The sequence below is a fragment of the Cyrtonyx montezumae genome, unplaced genomic scaffold (genome assembly GCF_038088225.1).
Source record: "Cyrtonyx montezumae isolate F1298 unplaced genomic scaffold, pur_monq_1.0 scaffold_1, whole genome shotgun sequence".
In the NCBI taxonomy this organism is placed as follows: domain Eukaryota; kingdom Metazoa; phylum Chordata; class Aves; order Galliformes; family Odontophoridae; genus Cyrtonyx; species Cyrtonyx montezumae.
In genome coordinates this window covers 15511493-15534913 of record NW_027071825.1, presented here as the reverse complement: position 1 = coordinate 15534913, position 23421 = coordinate 15511493, and the positions used below count along the sequence as shown (strand labels likewise).

The 23421-nt window shown below is 42.0% G+C and overlaps 2 protein-coding genes and 1 non-coding gene across 3 annotated transcripts; 1 reads left to right on the top strand and 2 right to left on the bottom strand.

The window, feature by feature from the left end:
• The first annotated feature begins 976 nt into the window (after nt 1-976).
• DIPK1A (divergent protein kinase domain 1A) lies at nt 977-13981 on the top strand. Its single transcript, XM_065741675.1, has 5 exons — nt 977-1092; nt 10071-10205; nt 10508-10615; nt 11761-11937; nt 12618-13981. The coding sequence occupies exons 1-5, from the start codon at nt 1039-1041 to the stop codon at nt 13428-13430; spliced, it is 1287 nt and encodes a 428-aa protein (XP_065597747.1). The 5' UTR covers nt 977-1038; the 3' UTR covers nt 13431-13981.
• Nucleotides 13982-16077: 2096 nt separating this feature from the next.
• RPL5 (ribosomal protein L5) lies at nt 16078-22864 on the bottom strand. The gene is made up of 8 exons (XM_065741543.1): nt 22757-22864; nt 21908-21977; nt 21701-21816; nt 20195-20329; nt 19400-19602; nt 18269-18446; nt 16820-16908; nt 16078-16240 (listed from the first exon to the last, which is right to left on the bottom strand). Exons 1-8 carry the CDS (start codon nt 22757-22759, stop codon nt 16141-16143), a joined length of 894 nt encoding a protein of 297 aa, XP_065597615.1. The 5' UTR covers nt 22760-22864; the 3' UTR covers nt 16078-16140.
• LOC136055290 (small nucleolar RNA SNORD21) lies at nt 18643-18738 on the bottom strand. The gene has a single exon (XR_010622825.1). It is a non-coding gene; the product is annotated as a small nucleolar RNA SNORD21 (small nucleolar RNA).
• Nucleotides 22865-23421: the final 557 nt, after the last annotated feature.

Below are 23421 nucleotides of genomic sequence, written 5' to 3'. Positions count from 1 at the left end.
AACTACTGAACTGTAGAGGGAAGTGATGCAGAAAGCACAGCCATCTGGGCCTGCTGAAGAAAACACTCCCACTGCAAGGGTATTATTAAAGCCATGATAGCTTTTTGCAGGAGTGCCAAATCTTACTAATTTTCTGATTTATTCTTCAGAGTGAGTCTGGCAGTGATTATATTATTCAAAAACTTGTGGACTATTACTGAATCTTAAAGTATGAATCTCTTTAAATCTTGCAGGTTCTTAATATATTGTGACCTCTTAAGGTTGGGTTTCCAGATATGCATCTTTCCTTGAGACTAATCCCTGCCAGAATACCACAGCTTATTCTTACACTCAGCCTTTCTGCAGCCTTTCTTTTAGTCAAAGCAGTGCACAAGTGTCTTTTTTTTCTCCCAGCAGCAAACCCGCTATTGTAGCTGGCGAACACAGTACGAGTGCCACAAGGACAGGAAGGTACGCACCTGCCTCCAGAGCGCGGCGGGGCTGCAGGAGGAGGCCGTGCTGGGGGTATGGCCGCGGGCCGGGGTTCCCTCCTTAACTCGAGGGGAAGAGCTCTGTGGGCTCCAGTAGGCCCTCGTCCAGCCAAGTACCAGACGGGAGCCTGCTTGCCATCAATGGGACGCGTTATTCATTAACGGACTTGTCATAATTCTCTCCGGACCGGCCCTGGGAGCTGCCCGCGCTCTAGTGGACGCAGATGGCCACGGGGAGCTGGGGGACAGCACGGGCAGACCCCATCCCGTCACCTCGCGGCGCCCACCCGCCGTCCTCACAGGCAGAGGGCGGGAGCAGAAGGAGCCCCGCCCCTCCCGCCCTCGCCCCTCTGCCCCCGGGCGGCCGCGCTCCTGCTCTCCCCTCCCCGCGGTGCGGCCCCGCCGCTGACAGCTGCCGCCTGGCGCCGTGCGTCCTACGCGCTGCTCGTCCTCCCCTCGCTGCCAGCGCGCCCAGCCGGGCCGGCGACGCGGCTCCGTCGGCAGGCCGGGCGGGGAAGCGCTCCGCTCCGCCTCCGTCCACCGCCCGCTGCGGGGATGTGTGATTGCCATGGCGAGGCGGCTCTTCGCGGGGGCCTGGCTCAGGAAACCCCACCACGCGCAGGTAGGCCGGCGGCGGGAGGCCTGGGGAGGCCGCTGGAGGCGGGTTTCCTCTCGGCGTCCCCTGACGGGCGGGCGCCTTCAGCGCGACCCTCGGCCGCCGTTTCCCTTCCGCGCGGCCGGGGCTCTGCCGCACCGCGCCGTCGGTCCGGGCTGGCCGCGCCGGGGCCGGGAGGTGGGGAGCAGGTGCCGGGCGGGCCTCCGAGCGCTGCCCGTCGGCGGGAGCCGTCTGGCGCCGGCCGCCCCTCAGTCCTCGGGCGCGGGGCCGTGCGGCTCCGGGGGCACGGCGAGCGCCTCCCTGCCCACGCACGGAGCGCGTCCGCGCCTCTGCTGCACGACGGCACCGCTGGAGCCATTCGCGTGCGCGCTATCGGCCGCGCTCCTGCCTTGGCGTACGCAGGTAGGCGCGGACGTTACCGCAGCTGTGCGGAGCGGTGCTGCGGCCGAAAGCGCCGTGTTTGTGGTGCAGCAGGAAGTTCTGCTGCCACACGTCGGCGAGGGCCTGGTGCTTCGCTCAGGGGTGCTCTCCTGTCTGTTGCCGTGTGCTTTAACTCATTTGCAGTTCAGCTGAGTGTTTGAGTGGAGGGGATAAATGTAATATTTACGGGTATGTGCTACTTACGTTTGTCACCTATTGCTGTTATTAAATGCTTTCTAGTAATTGGTTCATTACAAAAATATGGGCTTCATCCTCATGCATCATGAAGGCCCAGGTGCTTTAATTCCTTCTCATCCGGAGCTTTTCTGATCCCATTCTCTTTCTGGAAGTGCCTAAAATGTGATGTCACAGCTGAGGAGTAGTGTGCAGTACAGGTGTAAGCTTAGCCCCTCCAACACTTCTGTCTGCAAATGTGGTTCACGTATCACTTCGTTTTAGACCAAAAAACATTGTCCTTGATCTCCTTAACAAAGCAGACACTTTCAGCTCCCATAGGAGGAAGTTTCTCGTGCACATAAAATGAAGAGGAGTTCACTGTGCCTGTACTAGCTTTCAAAGTAGGACTCTGTTGATTGTCGGCCTTGACTAGAAGTCACTAGAAGTCAGTATCTCACTAGAAGTCCTGCTTTGTTCATTATATGGTGACATTGGATAACCTTTTGTTTTCATTTATTTTTCTCATCATTTAAAGGTCTTTTTAGCAAATTGTATCATTTCTGTCAAGATGATTTCTTAGTCAAGTCAGAGAAATTAAATATTTGTTTATGTCGGAGATGTAAGAAAAATTTTTGTTGATGCTTTCTCACACTAGAAACTATTGGAATATTCTACAGATTTGTTTGGAGGAGAGCTAATATCAGCTTTGTGAAAATGAATTTTGTTTTCTGTTATGTAGTGAATGTGTGGTGGTAGCTGATGCATCCACAGACTGGCAGCAGGCTGTCAATGTATTGACTTTGTGACTGCGTGTTGCTGTTAGTACGTGACATGCATTCATGGTTGAGCTGTACTGATTACTCACTGTGTGCTTTGTTGAGTTTTTGCCTCCAAAGAGGCTGCTACTCTCTAACTATAAATGCTAGATTTAACTCACTGAGATGTAGCTATGAGTGAGATGGAAGTTTTAAGACTTGTGTGGTGTTGCTATGCAATATTTAATTTGGCAGACTAGGGAAGTGCCTTGTACAATGGAAAGCATTGCTGACTGACTTCCAAATTTTGTTGGCTGGTGTTCCATACTTTTTGAAAATTGTCTTGTGGAATGAGTTGAGAACATCAAGTTCTGTAACAAGGAACTTTATACCTCCTCTAGCTTACCTGTTTCTGTAGTGGGAACAAGATGCTATGAGTTGGTTTGCAACCAACGCTCTATGGCAAGTGTTCTATTGTTAATTATTATTGTCATTTGACACGTTCTTTAGCTTGCTTGCAGAATGCATTTATCCACAGGTATTCACTTAGTCTTTCTAGCTAAGGGGAGGGTGCTGCCAAACAGCCTCAGCTCATGTAAGGTAAGCAGGACAAACTGAGGGCATCTTGGCTTCAGCTCAAAGTTTAATGGTTAGGACCTGCAGAAACAATGCTGAAGCTTTATTGCAAAATGGGCAGTGACTATGAAATACAGAATTTTCACACTGCAAGGCTAGTAAACCAAATAAAACTACAGCAAGCCCTGGTATTGTTTATTGGGTCTTACAACTGGGAGACTGACACTTTTCTACAGTGGTGGTTGATGTTTCTTGAGAATAAATTGATGTCTCAAATTCAGGAAATGTGGTTCTGAATTTCTTTCCAATAACTGTAGTTAATAACTGCACTATGAGGCTGAGGTCACGCCAATAGGATTATACACATCAATGATCATGTGAAGAATGCTTCTGTGTTTGGAAGCTTTCTGAGCACTAGAGATTCTGGACCTCCTCTACAGATTCTTTAGGCATGTCCTGTAGATGCTTGTAATGTAGAAGATGCTTTGAAGGCCCAGATTTCAAAGGCCCTGTTAACGTATCATCGTTTCCTCCAAGCTTTGAATTCTCTTCTTGTTGTTTAACCTTTTAAGTGGAAACATCCTGTTTTCTGTCTTGATTGTTATCCTTTTTTATGTCAAAGGATACATCCTATGCTGTTTGCTCAGGATACAAGTAAATCAAGACCATAGCATAATCCAAGGTGTGCACTGTAAGCTCTTAGAAACCTGAAATGCTTCCTATAAACCATAAATCAACCTGAACATAAAACAAACCAGGAGTTATAACATAATCAGCCTACAATTTTTCTGTTCTCTCCTACTGCTGCTATGTCAAGTGAACTGTGTGAGTAGTTTGGAGTTTCAGAGAAGATTGTAAACTATGGTTATAGGGAATACTTGACTGAATGAGGCTCTCTATAGTGTAGAACAAATGAACGTTTCCATGCTTCCTAACAATAAAAACGTTTAAAATAAAAAGTACTCTTATCAAAAAATTGGCAAATAGTTACGTTGCATCTGGATCTGCTACTTTCCATATGCTTTGGAGTGCATCCAGGCTTGAATTCTGCCAGAAGTGGTTTTCCAGTTCTGTTCCAGGGAATGAATGTCTAATTCTTATTCAATGCACATGAGTTAGTGGAATGCACAAGTGATGGATGAAGTTGATGCTATAATATCCTTTTAAGTGTTACAAGTGCTTTCCTTCATCCTTGTGTTCCCTGGCTCGTGTTTCATGTCTTGAGGGAAGAGTGGAGCAGAAAAGAAATTATATTTCCTGGTTTTGGAGTTTCTGCCTTTTTTTGATCATTTCAAGACTCTCAGTCCTTCTGGCATCCCGAATAAACTATTAGAAGTTTTCTAGGAGTGTGTTTGGTTCCAAATTAAGCTTGTCTGTAAGCATTGCTCCCTAATTTCCATCTGGGACTTTGTGCTCAGAAATGTGCTCAAAAAATCTGCATGATGTGTGTGTGCAGTAAGTGTGGTACATTCAGGCTGTACTGGCACATACGTGGCCTAACCAGGCTCACTAAGTCTGTGTCCTCACTGCATTACTGCTGCACATCAGTTCTGGCACTTCCCAGAAGTGGTCTAAAGGTGTCTACATTTGTAGATTCTAGGGACAAAATACATATTTTTAAAAATAATTTGTGGGAAGAAACTAAATTACGATCAGGCCTTTTGCTGAACTTCCAAAATAGAGTAATTCCCTCTAAATTGGAGAGAGCAGAACCTTTTGGTCCTCTGTGAGCAGCTGCATGCTCTAAACAGGGAGTAGGGCTGGAGTCCTGTCAGTCAAAAGCTGCATGCCTACATTGGCACAGTGCTGAGCCCAGAATAAACACAACTTCTCCAGAACCTCATGCCAAGTCTATGATGTAGTCAGATGGCGTCTGGGGAGGGTTTTCTGTCCCAAGTACATTCTTGTCTTCCTGAGAAGGAGGACAAATTTGGATAAACCCAGATACAGAGGATTATTTCCTGTGCTGTGAATATGGCTGTTAACTCAGCAGTGTTCCTGGGGCTCGGAGGCTGCTGCTAGCCTCAGATTATACAAAATGCTATGCTTGTAGTTCAAAACTGCTTTAAATAGCACTTTGGAGTAAAGTTTAGTATTGTAAATAGCCATGGAAAGAATCAGCAAGAAGGTTTGAGGAAGGAGGGTGGTTTGTTGTCCAAGTAAGCATTGGGAGTAGTTATTACAAATGAAACAGCTTTGCTGAAAAAAAGGTCAAATTTAGTTTAGATTTTCAGCTTTAGATTTTATCTGTAATAATGAGTGTTGGAGTGTTGTTGTTCTGCTGTAAGGTATTAAAGGTATTAGGGCTACTAGAAGTAGCATTTCTTCTTTTTCTTTTTCCTTTTTTTCTTTTTTATTAAAAAAAAAAAAGGCCGTGTCTCTACATGAAATCACTGTATCTTTTCTTTGAGATAGACTGAAGATAATCAGTAGCATTTACTTGTAATTCTTGGTCCAAAGGAACTTTGTGTTATTTGAGGAGAGGAGGAATAAAGAAAAGAATTTTATTAGAATTTTTCTATAATCCTATTAATAGAATAAAAGATTTGTTGAGAAGGGTCTTGTGACCCTTTAGGCTTTAGGAGCAACATTGTCAGAATCCTTTGTAGAAATGAGGAAGTGTTAAAATCAGTTTTTGCTGTAGGTGTTCTGCAGTGTTTATTAAGGACTGGGTAACTAAATTGTTATGAAATGTTTACTTCTAAAAACAGAAATCAATTTTGGAAAAGTGAATGCTATTTTTTCTCCTCAAACTTTGCCCTAAGCATCTCAGTCCCAGCTGTGGAACAATAATCCCTCATACATTTATGTCTAAAATCACATTTATATGTGATACATATATATACGTGTATATATATATACATTTATATCTGTAAATCACATCTGTGTCCTTCTTGTGGCTGCTTGTTCATCATCATCTGTGACTCGTGTTTTTTTTCAGAAGTTTTATGAGCTGTTGTCTCATGCAGATGTTGCTTGACTTGCTGAAAACTACCTCATGTAATGGTTGGTATCCTTTCTTGTTTGTGGGTACAATTTCACGTGACACAAGAAGTTCCCTTGTTACTTTTAACCTCTGAAACTGTGTGTACTGGAGTTTAAGATCCAATTTGGTGCTTCTTTGAGCTAGGAAGCCCAAGAAGATATGCTGGTGATTTGAAGTAACCGCATCCAGAAATCCTGTACTGATGCAGCTTTTTGTCATGGGTTGTTCTGTGTGATACTGGAGACTGAAGCATGGAATGCGTTTCAAATTATAACCATTTCTGGCTAGTCATACCTTTGGTCAGTCAAAACTAAAATTTGCTTTTAAGGGAAAGCACTTGGAATTGCCATAATGTCTAGTGTTCAGCAGAAGAAAAGAGGTGCCTCACTATTGCTTCTGCCTTTATTCAGTTACCTTGCTTTGGGATAATATACATTTTATAGCAAAAAAGTGAGATGAGACTTTTAAAGAAATGTTTAACATGACAGGAACAAGAAAATGAGCCCTGGGTAAGTTGAAGTTTCCCATTTGGAAGGAATAAGATTTCAGTGTGCTCCCCACCTTACATGTGAAGTGGCAGTTGGTGAAGCTGTTGCATCTGAACACTACTACCAAGCTGAGGTTCTGAGATCGGTCATTTTGGTGAGGATGCTGGATGCCCACACCAGCCTGGGGGAGGTTCTGTTGGGCACTGAGATAAGCAGAGCAGTTTACACTTGTTAGAGAAAAGCCAGAAGCAGCTCTACTCCAAGTGATGATCTCTCTTCTGGGAAAATCACACTAAGACACGAATCTTCATTCTCAAAGTTTGTTTTAGAATAATGAGATAAAGATGGATTGCAAGTCTAGACCAAACTGAGTTCCCTACAGAGGGATTAGCCCTCCTCAGGGAGGATACCTGGAGTCTGTGAAGATGTTTTGTTTCTAAATAATTTGCTGTGAACATGGATTTTGGAAAGAAATGGTGAGGGTGATGATTTTCCCCTTATGTTCCTTGTAAAACTTGAATAACAACTCAGAAGAAATGGTTGGAATCCCTTGTAGAATGCAATATGGGGTACTCATGGAGTTAGGCCTATGGGCTGCCCCAAGAAAGCTAAGTAAATATAACACTGAACCTTTAACAAGAAGTTTATAAGTACTGGCTTTCGTTACACGTGTTTCTATGAAATGTAATTTTAGTATTGCTGAGTTGTAAGTTAGGTTCTCTTATATTGCAAGAACAGATATTCTTATTGCAATTTTTTAGGATATGAGTTCTTAGATTGAGAAAAATAATTTGAAGCAACATCGTTCAATTTTGTAAAGAAGAGTTAATTCAAGTACGTTAAGACAGAGAAGGCTTGCAAATTTGCTGTTGAATCCTTAAATTATGATGCTTATGTTACTGTCCTTTTTACTACAGAACATTTGGGAAGAAGGCTCTGATTGTGTAGCAGTGCCAGTTTGTGGTCTGTCAGCTTTTCTAGGTGCTGTGGCCAAGTGCTGGATGGAGAACAGGAGACTTGCTTTCTTTATTGCTGCATGTGGTTTATCTCAGCAGCTGTAGCCTGAACAGAGTGGGAGTTTGGGTGGGAAGAAGGAGGACTTGCCTAAAAGTCCAAAGAGGAAGGGGAGTTAAAGTGCTCTGACCACATGCTTTGTGCATTTTCTGTAAGTATGGCAAAGATTGCAGAGTGAGCTTGTTGACCATACCTTAGTTATGCAACTCATTATTTGTTTGAGTGTTGCAGACTTGCAGTGGAAGTGGATTTTCAAGAAGCTGACGTGCAGAGTATGAGATTTCAAAGTGTTTGTTTCTACAGGCTCTTGTGGTGGTAACCTTGGGTGAGGGATTTCACAAAATGGTGGAAGTTGAAATAATGGGCAGCTGCTGAATCAGTTGAATAGTTAATGCTAGCAAAAAGATGGGTACACAAAAAACTAATGAACTTGGCTTCACTGAATAGTTAACAGTAATTGAACGTGATCTGATTTAATCAAAATACCATGCTTTGTTTATAAAAAAACCCAAAAAACTTCAGTACCTCTCTTCAGATACTGTTGTATCTCGCTGTCCTTATAAAGGGGAAGATTGCTACATTTGATGCTGTATTGGGTTACTGAACCATTAGACTGAAGAAAAATAAGTGTGAGACTCAGCTGTCAATTTCAGGAGCTGTGCTTAAACCAGTATGAATAAACTCTAGATTCTGAACACACAAATTCTAATGAGATTATAAGGACAAATAAAAATAAGTACATTATTACCTAAGTCTCTCTAAACTTGCATGACTATACTGTGGTAACTTTTAAGTGCTACAATTACTATGTATCATCTGCCCTTCAACCCTGGGAAAGTATGAAGGTGGTAGAAAAAAACCAACACATTGTGTTCTCTAGACAGTCTGAGAGAAATGGGATTGTGTGTTCACAGCAGAGCCAGAAGAGGCAGCCATCCGTGCTGTGCCATGAATGCTTTGGCTCTGCTGGTTCTATTCACCTCTCGGTTCAGACCTGTGTTTCAGAGACCTCTGCTGGACGATTGCCTCAGAGCTAGTAAGCTGGGCTTCCTGCGCAGGTCTGATGGGGAAAGATAGGTCTTTGCTGTTGTTTCAAAATAGCGTGTCTAACTAACAAGTAAACTATGCAGAGAATCCATATGTCCTGCTTACAGATTTCATTTGGTTCCAGAGGTGAGAACAGGGAGCGAGATGCTCCTGGGACTTTGCCATGCTGTCTCTGCTGGCTTCCCAGCACTGTGAAAGAGGGATTCTGGGGGTGATAAGCAAATTCTGTAGATGGGCAATAGCTGAGAACAAGGATTCTTCAATAGGAAAATTGTGTTGGGAAGACTGAAGAAGCAGTGTGAAAAGGTGTTGAGTAGTGCTCGGACCTGAGGCTAGCGTTGCAGAGTTGGATGAGCTACAAATAGACTGGAAATAGCCAGAAGAAAGAATAGCCAGTGATGTGTGGCTTGAGAGGATTGCCTGAGCAAACAGTCTGAGATTGATGTTGAAAAGGAAGAAACTAATAGGTGGATATTGTAGGTAAATAAAATATAGAAACTGGACTGGAGGACAAAAAAGATTAAGCTCCAGCAGAGCATGAATGCAGAAATCGCAGTTCTTAAGTATGGAGAAAATTATTTCTGAACCTGTTGGTAAAGTGTCCTTTCTTGTTATTGATGGCTTACATCTCAGATGACTCGTACTGTTCCTCATCAATCTGTTCAAGTAGTGTGGTTTGCAAGGTTTGTAATTCTTAATGTTTTAAACTTGTAGATGTGGTATTCTTAGGCTAGGAAATTACGTTAAAATCTTCCAGTTCTGTCATTTTAGTAGTGTTCTTTCAAAGGGAGCATGGTATTTCTTTTTTTACTCTCCTCAGCCATTTGCATCCAGTATCTTTTTGTTGTTGTGTCCTCACCAGCTTGTTTTCTCATAGGTTTTCTGAATGGTTTCTAAGTGTGCTTTAAGCCACACAGCATCATTGTTGGTATCCTTTTGTACTTCATCCAGTTCAGATCTTCATATCCATATTGTGGATAATGTACTTTAGAGGAAATTGCGTGTTATTCCAGGTAGGGTCCTCGTGGCTCTGGGGGAAAACAGCTTCAATTGTTCCCTTCTTACAACACTCCCAACAAGGTACCATCAAAATAAAACTGGTTAAAGGAACCTTCTGGCCAAGATGAATCTCCAGGAAAAAAAATAGTTGGATTTTTTTAACTAGGTAATTTTAGGTTGCAGTTAAGTGAGTGCGTGTGGAGGAACAGTGATGCAGAGCCATCACTTTTCCATGCAGGAAAGAGGTGGCAGGACTGCAGCTGAATGGGATGGCGTCACCTCTGGGTGCTGTGGACCTGCCCTTCAGCTGTTTACCTCTTCCAAGTGGAAATGGTGGTGGTCTTTCCTTCCACCTAAATAAGTCAAACTGTGACCTCCCTGGATAGTTTTGTTGACAATGGAAGTGCATATTGCATGTAATACTGTCTGCTTATTTTTATCACTGTGGAAGTCAAGCTCATTTGCTTCTACTGTTCTTACTACTGCTGAATGAACAAAATATTTTCTCTTTGTGTTTTCTAGGTACGTTTCTCATATATGCGGATGAAGTATCTCTTCATCTCTTGGTTAGTGGTGTTTATTGGCAGCTGGGTTATGTATGTCCAGTACTCTACCTACACAGAACTATGCAGAGGACATGACTGTAGGAAAATAATAGTAAGTACATTTAGCACATTTTACCTTAAGTGTTTTCCTTAACTCGTTCCACAGCTGTTTTGGTCAGTGCCATGCATAAATTCTTCAAATGCTACTACTCTGTTGTGCTGAAGTAAGATTGTATCTTCAATTATGGATAAAACCTGTTATGTTTCTTAACACAGTTTTAATACAGAGGTTACTAAGGTTTTCTTTGGCCTCCCTTCACCTCTTTTTATTTCAAGAGTCAGATGTTGGGAGAGAGGTGGTTATTGCTTTCTTTCTCAAGTGATTTGTTAAATATTTATCTCTGTTTCTTTCAGTGTGATAAATATAAGACAGGAGTTATTGATGGATCAGCATGTAGCAGTCTTTGTGCAAAAGAGACATTGTATTTTGGAAAATGTTTGTCAACAAAGCCTAATAACCAGGTAAGGTTATTAATCCTAAAACTCATCTCATATCCTAGCTTTATCAGTTCCTTCTGAAATGTCAGTTATCCTGTATACAAGCGTTGCACTGGCTTTTCTCTCTTGGCTTCAAAGAGAAACAGACTGCATGGCTGAGGGGCTAGAGGTTGTGATGTAGCACTTCCCTTCTGCAGGTTTTCTGCCATTAAAGGCACCCAGAGAAGCTCTACACAGTGAGGAGCAATGCTATTCTGCTCCTCTTACACACTCTGGATTTCAACATGATCATGCTTTATAACTACTGTGCTGCAATCTGAGTGTTTGGGGCTGGTGATAGCTACATAGGCCTACCTCCCTGGGATTTGGCTGTGCTGGCTAAGGTAGCAGATGTAGTTTGAAGTGTTAAAGGCTTTCTTATGTTTGTGGGGCATTGAGCTGTAGCAACTTTTCTCATGAGGTGAATCATGCAGTTGTAGAAAGCGATGCGAGGATATCAAGACAGACTCAGGAGCAAGAACCAGCAGCCATGGCAAGTTAAGTAGGTGTACCTAACTGCATTTTAAAGTCAAAGCCCAAGTATAGCACAGATATATTACTGTTAGTTGCTCTTTTTCTCTGAATATGTTTCATGAATGTATTCAGATAGGTAAGTAGTTGACAGTTGTGTTATATAGATTGTTTTTGACTAGCTGTAAACAAAGAAATATTTCACTGACTGGATCTTCATGGACCTATATTTTAAACTAGCAGTAAATCTATAATTGCCATCGAGACTCTTTAATTTCCTAGTTATGGAATCCAGTTTCCAAGGAGATGATCAGATCTTTGCACATTTTGACAGAATACCTATATTTCTGTACAGCATACCATCTGTGCACTATCCTGCTTCTCAGACAGAGTCAGCAGCCTCTGAGTCCAAGCAAAGATTATAGTAATGCCAGTACACTGTTTCTCAAGCTGTCTTCATATTTTGATAGGGCAGTGTCTCCTAAGTCCTTGCAGTGATGTATGTGAAGCTGCCATTCTTGAATTTGCTGTCCTGTAAGCAGGACTTGGTTTTCCAATCTGTGTTGCCATTTGACTCTTGAAGCAGTGGTAGAAGTTTGGATGACACTTAGGTGAGGGACTTCTACAATGATTTTATCTTCTCCCATTTTCCTGCATAGATGTATATAGGAATTTGGGGAAATCTGCAAGGAGTCATTAAATGCCAGATGGAAGAAGCTGCTCAACTTCATTTTGGTACTGATCCAGAACCAAGGAAAGGAATAATCCTATTTGATAAACCAACAAGAGGAACCACTGTTGAGAAATTCAAGGAAATGGTGTATGGTTTTTTCAAAGTAAGTATATGCCTAGTTATTCTGTTTTGACTGAAAGGCTGTTAACAGTTGTTTGTACATTACAATAGCTTTGTCTCTAAGATTGGGCGTGCAACAGATCTGTAGACTATTTTTTAGGAGAAATTAGGAAATGTTTGTGTGACTTTTTCTGCATGCATTGGTAATAGTTGAAAATACAGTGTTTGTTATTCCAACAGTGTCTTTTTTTCTTTACATTGTTACAATGGAAATGGTGATACCGAATAGCAGAATGAAGTCTTTCAGTACATTTAGTCTAAGATTCATGCCAAATACCTTGGTACTCTGTATGAAATGTGGTTGCTACTGTTACTTCTCTACACCTGAGAGGTTTGATCAGCTGAAAACCAAACTCAGTCTGAATTCTACATGCTTATTCTAAGAAAATATTAAATGAGCCACTTTGTTTTTCATCATACCAGCCTTAGAAATAGGCAGTCTTTGAATTGTAGTCCTTGTGTTCTGAAACAGAGAATGTTACTTTCAGAAGATCATACACTGGATGCCTTGGAAACAGAACAAAGAAGCTCATCAGACATCTCTAACCAATAAGAACTGAACACGATATACCCTTTAATACCAGAAGAATAAAAAGATGACAATTACAGGTGCATGGGTGGTTAGTTAATGAAATCATAATCTTTTTTGTTTGCTGTTTTTAGGCAAAGTTGGGTGAACAAGGAAATCTTTCAGAGCTGGTTAACATCATTCTGTCTTTTGCTGATGGAAACAAAGATGGTAGAGTTTCTTTGCCTGAGGCAAAGTCTGCATGGGCACTTCTGCAGCTGGATGAGTTTCTGTTAATGGTGATGTTACAGGATAAGGAGCATACTCCAAAGCTGATGGGTTTTTGTGGGGATCTCTATGTGATCGAAAGAGTTGAATATACCTCTCTCTATGGAATCAGCCTTCCATGGATCATAGAACTTTTAATTCCTTCTGGATTCAGGAGAAGCATGGACCAGTGGTTTACTCCATCGTGGCCAAGAAAGGCAAAAATAGCTATTGGACTTTTAGAATTTGTGGAAGATATTTTTCATGGACCTTACGGTAACTTTCTTATGTGTGATACAAGTGCCAAAAACTTGGGATACAATGATAAATATGATTTGAAAATGATGGACATGAGAAAAATTGTGCCAGAAATGAATTTAAAGGAAATGATTAAAGATCGTCCGTGTGAATCAGACATGGACTGTGTTTATGGTACAGACTGTAGAACTCTATGCGACCAAAGTAAAATGAGGTGTACCACAGAGGTTATTCAGCCAAACCTGGCAAAAGTCTGTCAGCTACTTAAAGACTACCTGCTTCGTGGTGCTCCTTCAGATATCCACGAAGAACTAGAAAAACAACTGTATTTATGTATTGCCCTTAAAGTCTCAGCAAACCAGATGGAAATGGAGCATTCTTTAATACTCAATAACTTAAAAACATTACTATGGAAGAAAATTTCCCACACGACTGATTCATAGCTTCTCCACCAGCAGAAGATACTGTCTGCCACTCAAGGTGGCCTAACCATGTTTGATACAAATGATCTGCAGCATTTTTTAAGGACGTGTACTCAGATTTCACGAATGGCTCTTTAACTCTTCCCTTCAGTCAGCTCCTCATGACAGGGCTCCTGAAAGGATGGGCTTAACACCGAGTGATCTGGCCGAGGCCAAAAGCACTCACGGTGTTCCAGTGCACTGTTCTGGAAACAAACAATCCTGCATGCTTGCCTGTTCTGTGCACTTTGTTGGATCTCGAACAGGATGACGGTGTTCACTGTGCCATCACATCAAGTAATGCAACATGTTAAAATTCTGTGAAAATTGTTGCTCACTTGTGAAATACCTGCAGAAGATTTCTATCCCAAGTAGTTTTATGAGGAACCACCACTACTGCAGATATGGTGGCTGAGTCCAAGTCACTGTTATGAATAAAATGAACTGAGATTGAAGTTTACTAATACCTTGGCATGGCAGAATTTGCACATTGTTAATTTTTAACTGTGGAATATTAAAATTTTATTCTGGAAGTGCTGGGCTGTAATATGACATTTAAACTGAATTCTGTTTACTCCTTGTTACCTCATTCTTACATCTTGAATGTTTTAAGTAGTTTAACACTTTAAAAGTCCTAATACAGTACACCATGTTGGGAGCCAGCATTTTTAGAATATTGCTTCTCAGAAGATGTATATACTTTAGCAGCAATATGCTTCTGAAAATGTAGATTATTTTTAAAGTACTGATAGCAGAATTATCTTAAGTTTTGAAAACAAACACCACCAAAAAACCCTCCATAGTAGGATGCTGGCTTACGACAAGTGAAAAAAGTGACAGTTGTGGTTGAAGCCTTGATTTTTTTTTTTTTTTTCCTGCCCACAGAAATATAGCTATACACTTGTACTTAAATCCTCCTGAATTATTGCAGAAATCATGCAAGTCAGAGCCAGACCATAACTCCTGGACAGAAGGTGGACTGCTCAGGACTGCAGAATATTACTTAAATGGGGACGATAGGGGATAGAAACAGCAAAGGAACAATGTGGAATAATGGTATGCAGTAGTATGTTAGTGTTCTGTTGTTTTGTTTTTGTTTCTGGTAATATCTGAGTTCTAACTTTCAAATTTTAAGTAAACACTCTCTGGGCATGACCACTGCACTACTTTTAATCATCAACCCTCCTGTTCTTCAGATTTTCATCTTGTAGAGAATGTGATGTACTTAAAACTTCTTAATAGTGTGCTCAATGCCTATCTGTTTAATTTATAAATGTTTTAAGTATGAAGCAATTAAGAGTCTTAGTGATTTTAATGGCAGTCGTCTTTATCCCTCTAGACAGTCAGCCCCTTCATTCAGTTACAGCATAGTAAAAATTAGCTTTATTTCATTATTTTAGAACTGGTTTGATTAAAGGTTCTATACTAAATGATGTTGACTAACATCAGAGAGTTTCTCCTTACCATGTGTAATAATGTGTGGCTCGGGTAAAAAAAAGTGCGTGCTGTTTGTAGTCAGTTTCCTAGTTGAAAAATTACTGTTAACTATTGTCTAATTATTTATAACTAGCAATGCACTGAAATCTAAAGCAGGATATTCTTGGTGTAAACATGACTAATTGCAGCAAGGTTTGGGGCAAAAAAAAAAATTACTGAACTCAAAGTACTGGTGGGCATTTTGAACAGCTCCTTGGACAAACTGGAAAACATTTAATAGTGCAGTTTACTATACAGAGCCTTCATTTTTATTGCTGTTGCCCTAAGCTGAAGCTTTCATTGAAAAAACAATATACTTTTGTTTAAAATAAATAACAGGCTTCCTATTTCTTTTCCAACTGCTATACTTCCCATCTATCAGTCTCTTAAAGCAATGAGTTCATCAGCATATCCTCTTTGATGAAAGCATGCAAGCAATTTCAGCCAAGTCTAATGTGAAACGTGTTTCATAGACAGCTGTAGAACAAGGCAAGTTACAACCTCTATAAAGCAAGTATATTGAACTTCAGAGTACATTCTCCTTTCTAATCCCTAAATAATAAAAATAATATTTTAAAAAATAAAAATTAATTAATAATAAAAAAAAATAAAATATAAAAATAATATAATAAAAAATAAAAATAATAATATTTCATCTTAAGATAGCATCTGTTTCAGTAGCAGCCAGCATCTTTTAGTACTTATTTCACTCTGTGGAGAAATCTTCAGTATTTCAACATGTATTACTGTCACCTATACTCATTTACAATATGGAAAGCACTACTGTTCGTGTTCCTAAAAGCTTATGGCTACCTACAGTTTGTTTTCCTTAAGGTACATACACTTCTCTCATAGTGTTATGTACACTGAAAGAAAAATTGTCAAGCACTTGTAAAGGTTTTTTTTCTTTAAAAAAAAAGTCTTCCTGTAGTTAAAATGAACAAATTCTTCCTAGTCTCCTTCATAGAAGTCACACTATAAGTTAATCAAAATTATTTCCCCTTGTTATGGGAATAGTTTTAGTGTGGTAGCTTTGTCTTTGCCAATTTGTTGAAGCAGTTCATATTAAAAAGCCTTTAAGGCACCAGAATACCTGGATTATAAAAAGTAATTCTGATATTTAAGTTGTATTAATAAGGCAGTCTTACACAGCTGCTTAGTCAATAAATTTATTGCCATTTTTTCCAAAGCTTCATAGAAAACTGTGGAAGTTGTCTTAACTATCAGCTGCACGTTCCTGGGCCCTGAGGAAGCTAGCCTTCTTCTGAGCAACGCGGTCTTTCTTCTGGGCGAGGGACATCTTGGTACTGTTCACTCTGCAATGCAAACAGGTGGTATGATTTATTAACCAAAGCAGAAAAAGGCAACAACAGGAATGAAGGGAGCTGACGTACACTGCAACTAAGAACATGCTACCACTTCTCTATCATGCTTTATTTCTTGAATTCTTTAAAAAAATGCTGTTCAGTTTCTCAAGAGGTGAGCTCTTAACTGACTGGACACAATCACGTCCCTTCCAGTATGAGCACCTTACTTTCTCTTCCCTCATGCTTCTGAAAAAATCAAAATAGTTTTGTAATGACACATGAGTCAGCCTGCACTCTCCTGAAGGGAAGTGGCCTTGCCCATGAAAACAAAGTGTTAAAATGCACACTTAAAGAATTCCAGCTATTCAGGACAAAGACATGCCTTAGTGCTTCAGCTTTTTTTGCACGGTTAAGAGCTTTTATATTTTAGATTATTCACATTCAAGTTCTTTCCTGACAAGGAAATATAAATCGTTGTATCTTAACCTGATCTAGAAATGAGTTCTGACACAAATACCGCAGAAATCACTCTATTGGTGCCATCACTAATTAAAATCTCTTCAACAGAGAAGTTACATTCATGCTTACCTCTTTTTCTTGAATTCTCTCTTGGGTTTCTTTTCATGGACTGGATTATCCCGTATAGCAGCATGGGCTTTTTTATACATTTCTTCCATCTTGAAAAAGCAGAAGTTGTTACAGTTTTCCAGTGGTCCATTGTAAGACGGTATCAAAAACTAAGATATCCTTAGCAAACTGGGCACCAGAACCAGTTATCATCACAGTAGAGCTTACAATGATCCCTTTAATAGGTTTCCTTCATGTGAATCACTGTTAAAACCTAATAGAATTCCTGGCCACCACTAGAAGTATCCAGATATTTAAATATCAAAAATACAAATGACTTTTATCCTTATTTTACTACAGGCCTCTTAAGTACAGGCTAGCATCTTGCAGTGGAAGTGCTCTTCCCTCTGAAGCTTACTTCCTATGGTCTTGTTTCCCTACGCTTAAACTGAAAGGCAATTACAGAATCTTATTCTACTTCTGCCATGAGTAAGAAAAAAAAGAAATTTTTGCTTTCCTTATATAGTTTAGTGCTCTGAAAACTTAGTTCTTAAATTAAACCAGAGCTATTTGACCTGAACCCTTTCATCAGATGTTATCTTACCACCTGCCAGACACTACACCTCTACCACTAGGTATTACAAAGCTGCTTAGTAAGAAAAGTGGCATGAAAGTGGCTACAAATTAACTCATCACACAAGATCCTGCACTATCCCCACTAGCAGCAGTCTGCTAGCAACAACAGAAATGCATTAGCAGAGGTTACAGAGAAGCAGTCCTTTCTTAACTTTGGGTAGCAGGTCAGCCTGCAGAAATTCTTCTTTAAGATGTAAACAGGAAAATGGAGGTGATCTGTCCGGTTACACAGATCAACAGCAGAAGCCACCAAGGGGCCCTATTCTGCCTGCTCCTTTTCCCCCAGTTTCAGTATCTTTGCTGATGATGTAATCAAGACAACTAGATGCTTAATAGTAAAATCTTCTCTAAATGAATAGTTTGTTTAGGAATATATACAAAGTTGGCATTTATAGTTAAAATGTTACTACAGAAAAACGTTCCAAACTTCTGAACCACTAACCAAACAGGAGACAAGTTATCCCAAAGAAGTTAAAAAAGCACCATGGTAATTTTACCAATCTTTTAGTGTTTTCTGCAATATATTCAAAATTTCCAAGCCATACTGAATTCAAGATGTAGAACAGTAGATATAATTCTTAAGATGGTGACTTCTGCAACAGAACTAGATTAGGATTTTCTGTATCTGCCTGGAGCCTACAGCTACCAGTAAGGGTCACACACTGTACAACAGATTTTTTGGGAAACAGAAATATTTTTTACCTGTCTGGAAAGCGTACAAAATAATCACATTCCTATTTTCCACACTGACCTTAACTGTATTACTAGAGGAAACCCTATACAAGAAGATCTACATCACTACTAATGGACAAAAGCCAGACAGATAGATCTTACCCCATCAGGTGTTATATTGTTCTTTATGTACTGAGAGAACTGTTTTTTGTAAGCATCTTCATCCTCCTCCATCAGGTAACGCATATAATCTGCAACGTTCTGGCCCATAATGTGCTTGCGGTGAACCTCTGCATTGAATTCTTTGCTTTCGGAGTCATACCCAGGGAAACGCTTGGTACTGTGACAGAGCAGTGAAATTCAGAGTAACACACGTTCCCCAAACACTCTGATTCAAAAGCAGGTTCCACAAAGAAATGACTTGGGATCAGATTCTGCTATAGTTAACTGAAGAATAGGGCACTAATTAAAAATGGAAACATTAAGAAAATGGATATAAAGAAGAAGAAGAAACAGGAATTTTAAAGTTCATCTCAGCTGCCATCAGTCCCGTCTTGAAACTGTGAAGTACATCATTTACACACCATGGACCTACTACAGAGTGGTCAGTCATTGGGGTATCATCACATAGCAGCCAGGTTAGAGACAAATGAATTAGTAATAACATACAAAAAGAGAACAACAACACAAACAAGAAAACACAACTCCAGGACAGCATGAGAGAATATAAAAATCCAGAACAGATACCACTTTTTTTTTTCCCCTACAGTTGTTGTCCAAAAGAAACAGTCAAGTGTAGTATTAGAGTTAGGCAAAATCTTGATTTGGCCACACGCAGCCTCTGACAGGAACAACCACAACTTCAGCATGGAAATTCTAAGTGCTGGTGGACTACCCACACGTGCTATTGTCTTGACAAACATGGGAAACAACAGTGGTTGTTTTTGGATCTCATATGTACACACACCAAAATTAATACCTAGACTCAATTTGCTAAAGTCTTGAAACAATGTGAAAACTAAAGAGTATTTACTGAAGTGCATTCGGTCACTGGATGTTTTAAAGTAATGAAGTGGCTCTGCAGTTTCACAAGATTCATTGCAGTGCTCTCAGAACTACTTTTGAGTAAAAGAAGACCAACTAAACAGATAGTATCCCAGATCCCACACTAAATTAATCATTACCAGGTCATAAAAATAGCTATTTCAGCATAAAAATGACAGTATAAGTAGACTGTCACACACAGAATTATCTCAGGTAACTCTAAAGGAGTTTTTCCAGAGAAACGATTACCTGTGAGGGATGGACAGACCACCATCCACCGCACCCTTCAGAGCACCAAAAACTTTGTTTCCAGTTGTAGTTCTGGCAAGACCTGCATCAAGGTAACACGTGAAAGCACCAGGCTTTCCATCCACGCTTTCCACATTGTATTCATCACCAGTCACTTCAACTTGGCCTTCATAGATCTTATCAAGACCAAATTTATTCAGAAGCTGCAGGTGGAGAAAAAAAAAAAAAGCAAAACTTCTGAAATTCTGCCGATTTAAAGCCAAAATAAAGAATCACCATCAAATTAAAACACAGAAGTTGCAACAGAATCTCCACGCTTTCAACAAATTTCTTCACAAAAATTATGCATTACATACCAGTATTAAAGCTCATAATAACCACTGCAATAAACATGCCTGTTATATTTCAATCTCTTGTCCCAACGGGTACAATAAACTTAAGACCTATCCACAAGCTCATAGGAAAATGGATGAATACAGTTTACATGTATTGAAATTCTTAACGAAGGTACATTTCTTACATTTTTGTCCTGACTCCCTCCCTCCACCAAACTTAAGTGCAGAGACTTAAAAGCGGGTTGCTGGGGTTGAACCTGCATGTTGTCATACTTCTCATTGCGATTTGACAGTCACAAGAGCCCATCAAATCTACATGGTAAAGAGTACAAGTTAGCATTTAGACAGGCCTGCACAATCTGGTATCTATACTACCGATGCCACTTAACACAGTGAGCTAGCTTTCCTTTTTTTAAGAAAAACAGAGCAGCTACTTCCAGACAGTCTGACAGATACCTACCCTGCGTGCCAACAGCAGACCTGTACAGTATGCTGCTGCATAATTGGTCAGGCCAACCTTCACACCATATTTTGGCAGCTCATGGGCGTAAGCAGCACAGACAATCATGTCGCCTTCAATCCTGGCATAGGCAATCTGTCAACAGCAAAAAATGCCACAAAACAACTGTGAGTTTTCTCACTGTAATTGTGGACCACTTCTCTGACATCTACCTAAGCCAACAGGAACTCTTATAGAGATGTCCAGCAAACTGCTTTTATTGAGAACTTAAGGAGCTCTGTTTCGATTTTCCTTTCAAAAAGGTCTCATGGCGTAATTAACTCTTTAAGTACTGAAGCTAAGCATTCAAATCCATATTTGGCTTTGAGAAAGTTCATGATGGCAACCACTTTCATTTACTTCTTCATATAAAACAAGAGACCGAGAAAACGCCAACAAAAGCAACACTTCAAAGAATTTTTACACACATAGATGGATTCTGTCCTACTTTCTGCACACAGTTCTCACGTAACACAATACAATTCACCTATGAAAAATGCAAAAATATGAGTGTTTGTGAGGACGCCGTTCATTACAGAGTGCCTGTATTAAGATGTAAGATCCCTGTAATCTTGGGGGTCTCATGTGAAGCAGCAATAACAGAACTGTCTTCCTTTGACTTTTCCATACTTCTCTGCCTCTAAAAGTTGCCCCCTCTCTCCAGAGTTCCCACATTCTGGAAAGGCATGACTGCTCAGATACAAGCATCTGCCACCACCAATTTTTGTTTTGAATTTCAGAGATACAAGGTAACCTCATCAAGGTCACATAGTTTAGTCTGAGCTGATTAAAAACAGCACTATTTTCACTATTCTGGACAGATAGAACTATTGAATGAAGAAAGAAGCGACAAGAAAACTTTTTAGCTTTAAGCTTACAAGTGTGTATTTACGATAGAACATTCTGGAAACGAACCAGGAAAATGAACTACAGTGAGAATCTGCACTACATGATGCAACACATAACCATGTTCCACAAAAAGGTGCCTACTATTCTAACTTATCAGTCTCCTTTAATCTCTGTGAAGTTATCTTAAGGCCTATCTGCTTCACTCAATCCACATAATATCACAGTAAAAAGTCCTGAAAGTGAGGACACCTCCAGGTACCAGGTAACAGTGAGCAGGTTGACAGGTCACAGCAGTTTTCAAGCAAGCAAAAAAGACCTCTCTTTTCAAAGCACTTAAAAGACAGCATAAAAGATAGAAAAGGTTTTCCCTAAAACCTTCAACGTATTTCATCATCATTAGAAGAGTACAACTTCCTATTGTTTCAGAATGCTGACATGAGCAGTTATTCTGTATTATGTCTGTGGTTCATTCCTGACATTGCGTCAGCCTTAAAGACTTCTCCAAGAAGCCAGAGAGATATTAAAACTGCTTAGGCATGAAAACAACCAATAAGTGCCTCAACGATCCCCCTTTTCTGTTTATTTCTGGAAGAAAGTGGCAAGTATCACAGACCTTACCTGGCAAATGATGTCTCTGTTAGTAACACGCACAATCATCCTATACTTTGGGGTGTTGTACTTGTTTTTATCCTGAATTACCAAACGCTTACGAGCATAATAATCAGTTTTTCCCTCTGAAAAACAAGTTATGATGTGGAAAATGTGTAAAAAAAGTAATATTTGTTAGCATAACGTAATTTAGCAATCCAGGGAATTGAGCCATACCTCTCCTTCTCCTGAATTTAACTTGGTATCTCTTGAAGTAGGCCTTATTCTTGACAACTTTCACAAACCCCTTAAATAAGAAAAATAGTACGTTACTAACACATAACTGCATAAGCCAAGGCCATCCAAACTACATGAATTGTTATTAATGTAACTCTGGTGAATGAGAAATGACAGGTTTTCTTACGCGAGATTAAAACCATCTTAAGAAAGCAGGATTCATATCCTTCACACAAACTTTCCTGCCCATGGCTTCATATGGTTTCAAGAAACAGAAATTTTGCCTACTAATGAAACGTTTGCCTGCACACAGTGAAGCAGCATCCCCGCTCGCTGTCAGACACTCCCACACGAGTCGGTCCCTCGGCCATTTCACCCAAACCCCCTCCACCAACACACGAGGGGCTGTCCCGGCACCGCCCTAAGCCGGACGGCCCCACAGCCGCGGGTGTCGGCGCAGCACGGCGCGGCGGGACGAGGGCAGCGTGTCATCCTCCGGCTGTCCCCGCCCGCACGGCCCGTGCCACCGCGGGCCCGGCCCCAGCTGCCGCCGCCACGCGCGACGCCCGGGCTCGCAGCAGCACAGGGCCGGCCCGGAACGGTGTGGGGTGTGGGGGCAAAGGGGGAGAGAAGGCGCCGCTGCGGAGAGGGCACCGCCGGGCTGCACTAGAGCCGGCCCGGCCCGCCCCGCGGTGCCGCAGGCAGCCATTGCCACGCTGCAGCCGCAGCAGCCGGAGGAGGGCCCGGGTCAATCGGGCTCCATCCGGGCGAGCGGAGTCGCGCGGCGGGCTCGGAGCGGAGGGCAGAGCTGTCCTATGGCGCGGGGGTCCCGTACGGGCCGGTACTGACCATCGTGCCAGGTACTGTCCGGTCTAGTCCTAGGCCGGGGCCCGCTCCGCACGACGACTGCAACGACTGCAGCGGGGAAAAGGCCGCGCCTACTGCGCAGGCGCAGCTCCTGCCCTGCCCGGCGAGGCGGGGCGTCGTCTCGCGGCCTTCCCCTGGGCCCGGCGCGCGCCCCCTGCCGGCCCGGAGGAGCGCCCGCACGGGACGGGGTCCGGCGCCCGCGGGGCTGAGGGCGGGAGCGCTGTGCGTTCGGAGGTGTGACGCGTGCGGGAAGCTCCGCAGGTACCGGCACGGGCTGCAGCAGCGAAGCGCTGCTTACCGCACGGTAAAAAGCAGCGGCTTTGATGCTAAAAAATCTTAACGGTGGAAACGTAAACGACTTCGATCACTTCTTTTTCTGGGAGCGCGGCGGCAGGCGGGCTCGCGCCGGAGCTGCCTGGACCCCCAGCGGCACCGGGCCCGGCAGCGCCGCTCGGGTGGGGCCGAGGCCCGCGGCTGCACGGCGCTGCACACGGGCTCCGACACGGAGCGGCTGCAGGGTGCCGCCGCCTCGCGGCACAGACGGGGGAGGTGAGGGCCGCCACTCGGCTCCGCAGCTAACGAACGGCAGCGGCGAGCCCGGAACCGCGCGGCAGTCCCGGCTCTCGGCAGCCACGCGCGGGGAGCAC

Excerpts from the sequence above, each read along its gene's own strand:
- DIPK1A (XM_065741675.1), top strand. The coding sequence starts at position 1,039 with ATGGCGAGGCGGCTCTTCGCGGGGGCCTGGCTCAGGAAACCCCACCAC. Across the intron at positions 10,616-11,760 it reads CAACAAAGCCTAATAACCAG|ATGTATATAGGAATTTGGGG; the intron begins GTAAGGTTATTA and ends TTTCCTGCATAG. Across the intron at positions 11,938-12,617 it reads TGGTGTATGGTTTTTTCAAA|GCAAAGTTGGGTGAACAAGG; the intron begins GTAAGTATATGC and ends TGCTGTTTTTAG.
- RPL5 (XM_065741543.1), bottom strand. Across the intron at positions 20,330-21,700 it reads ACAGAGACATCATTTGCCAG|ATTGCCTATGCCAGGATTGA; the intron begins GTAAGGTCTGTG and ends TGCTGTTGACAG. Across the intron at positions 18,447-19,399 it reads GGTCTGTCCATCCCTCACAG|TACCAAGCGTTTCCCTGGGT; the intron begins GTAATCGTTTCT and ends GCTCTGTCACAG.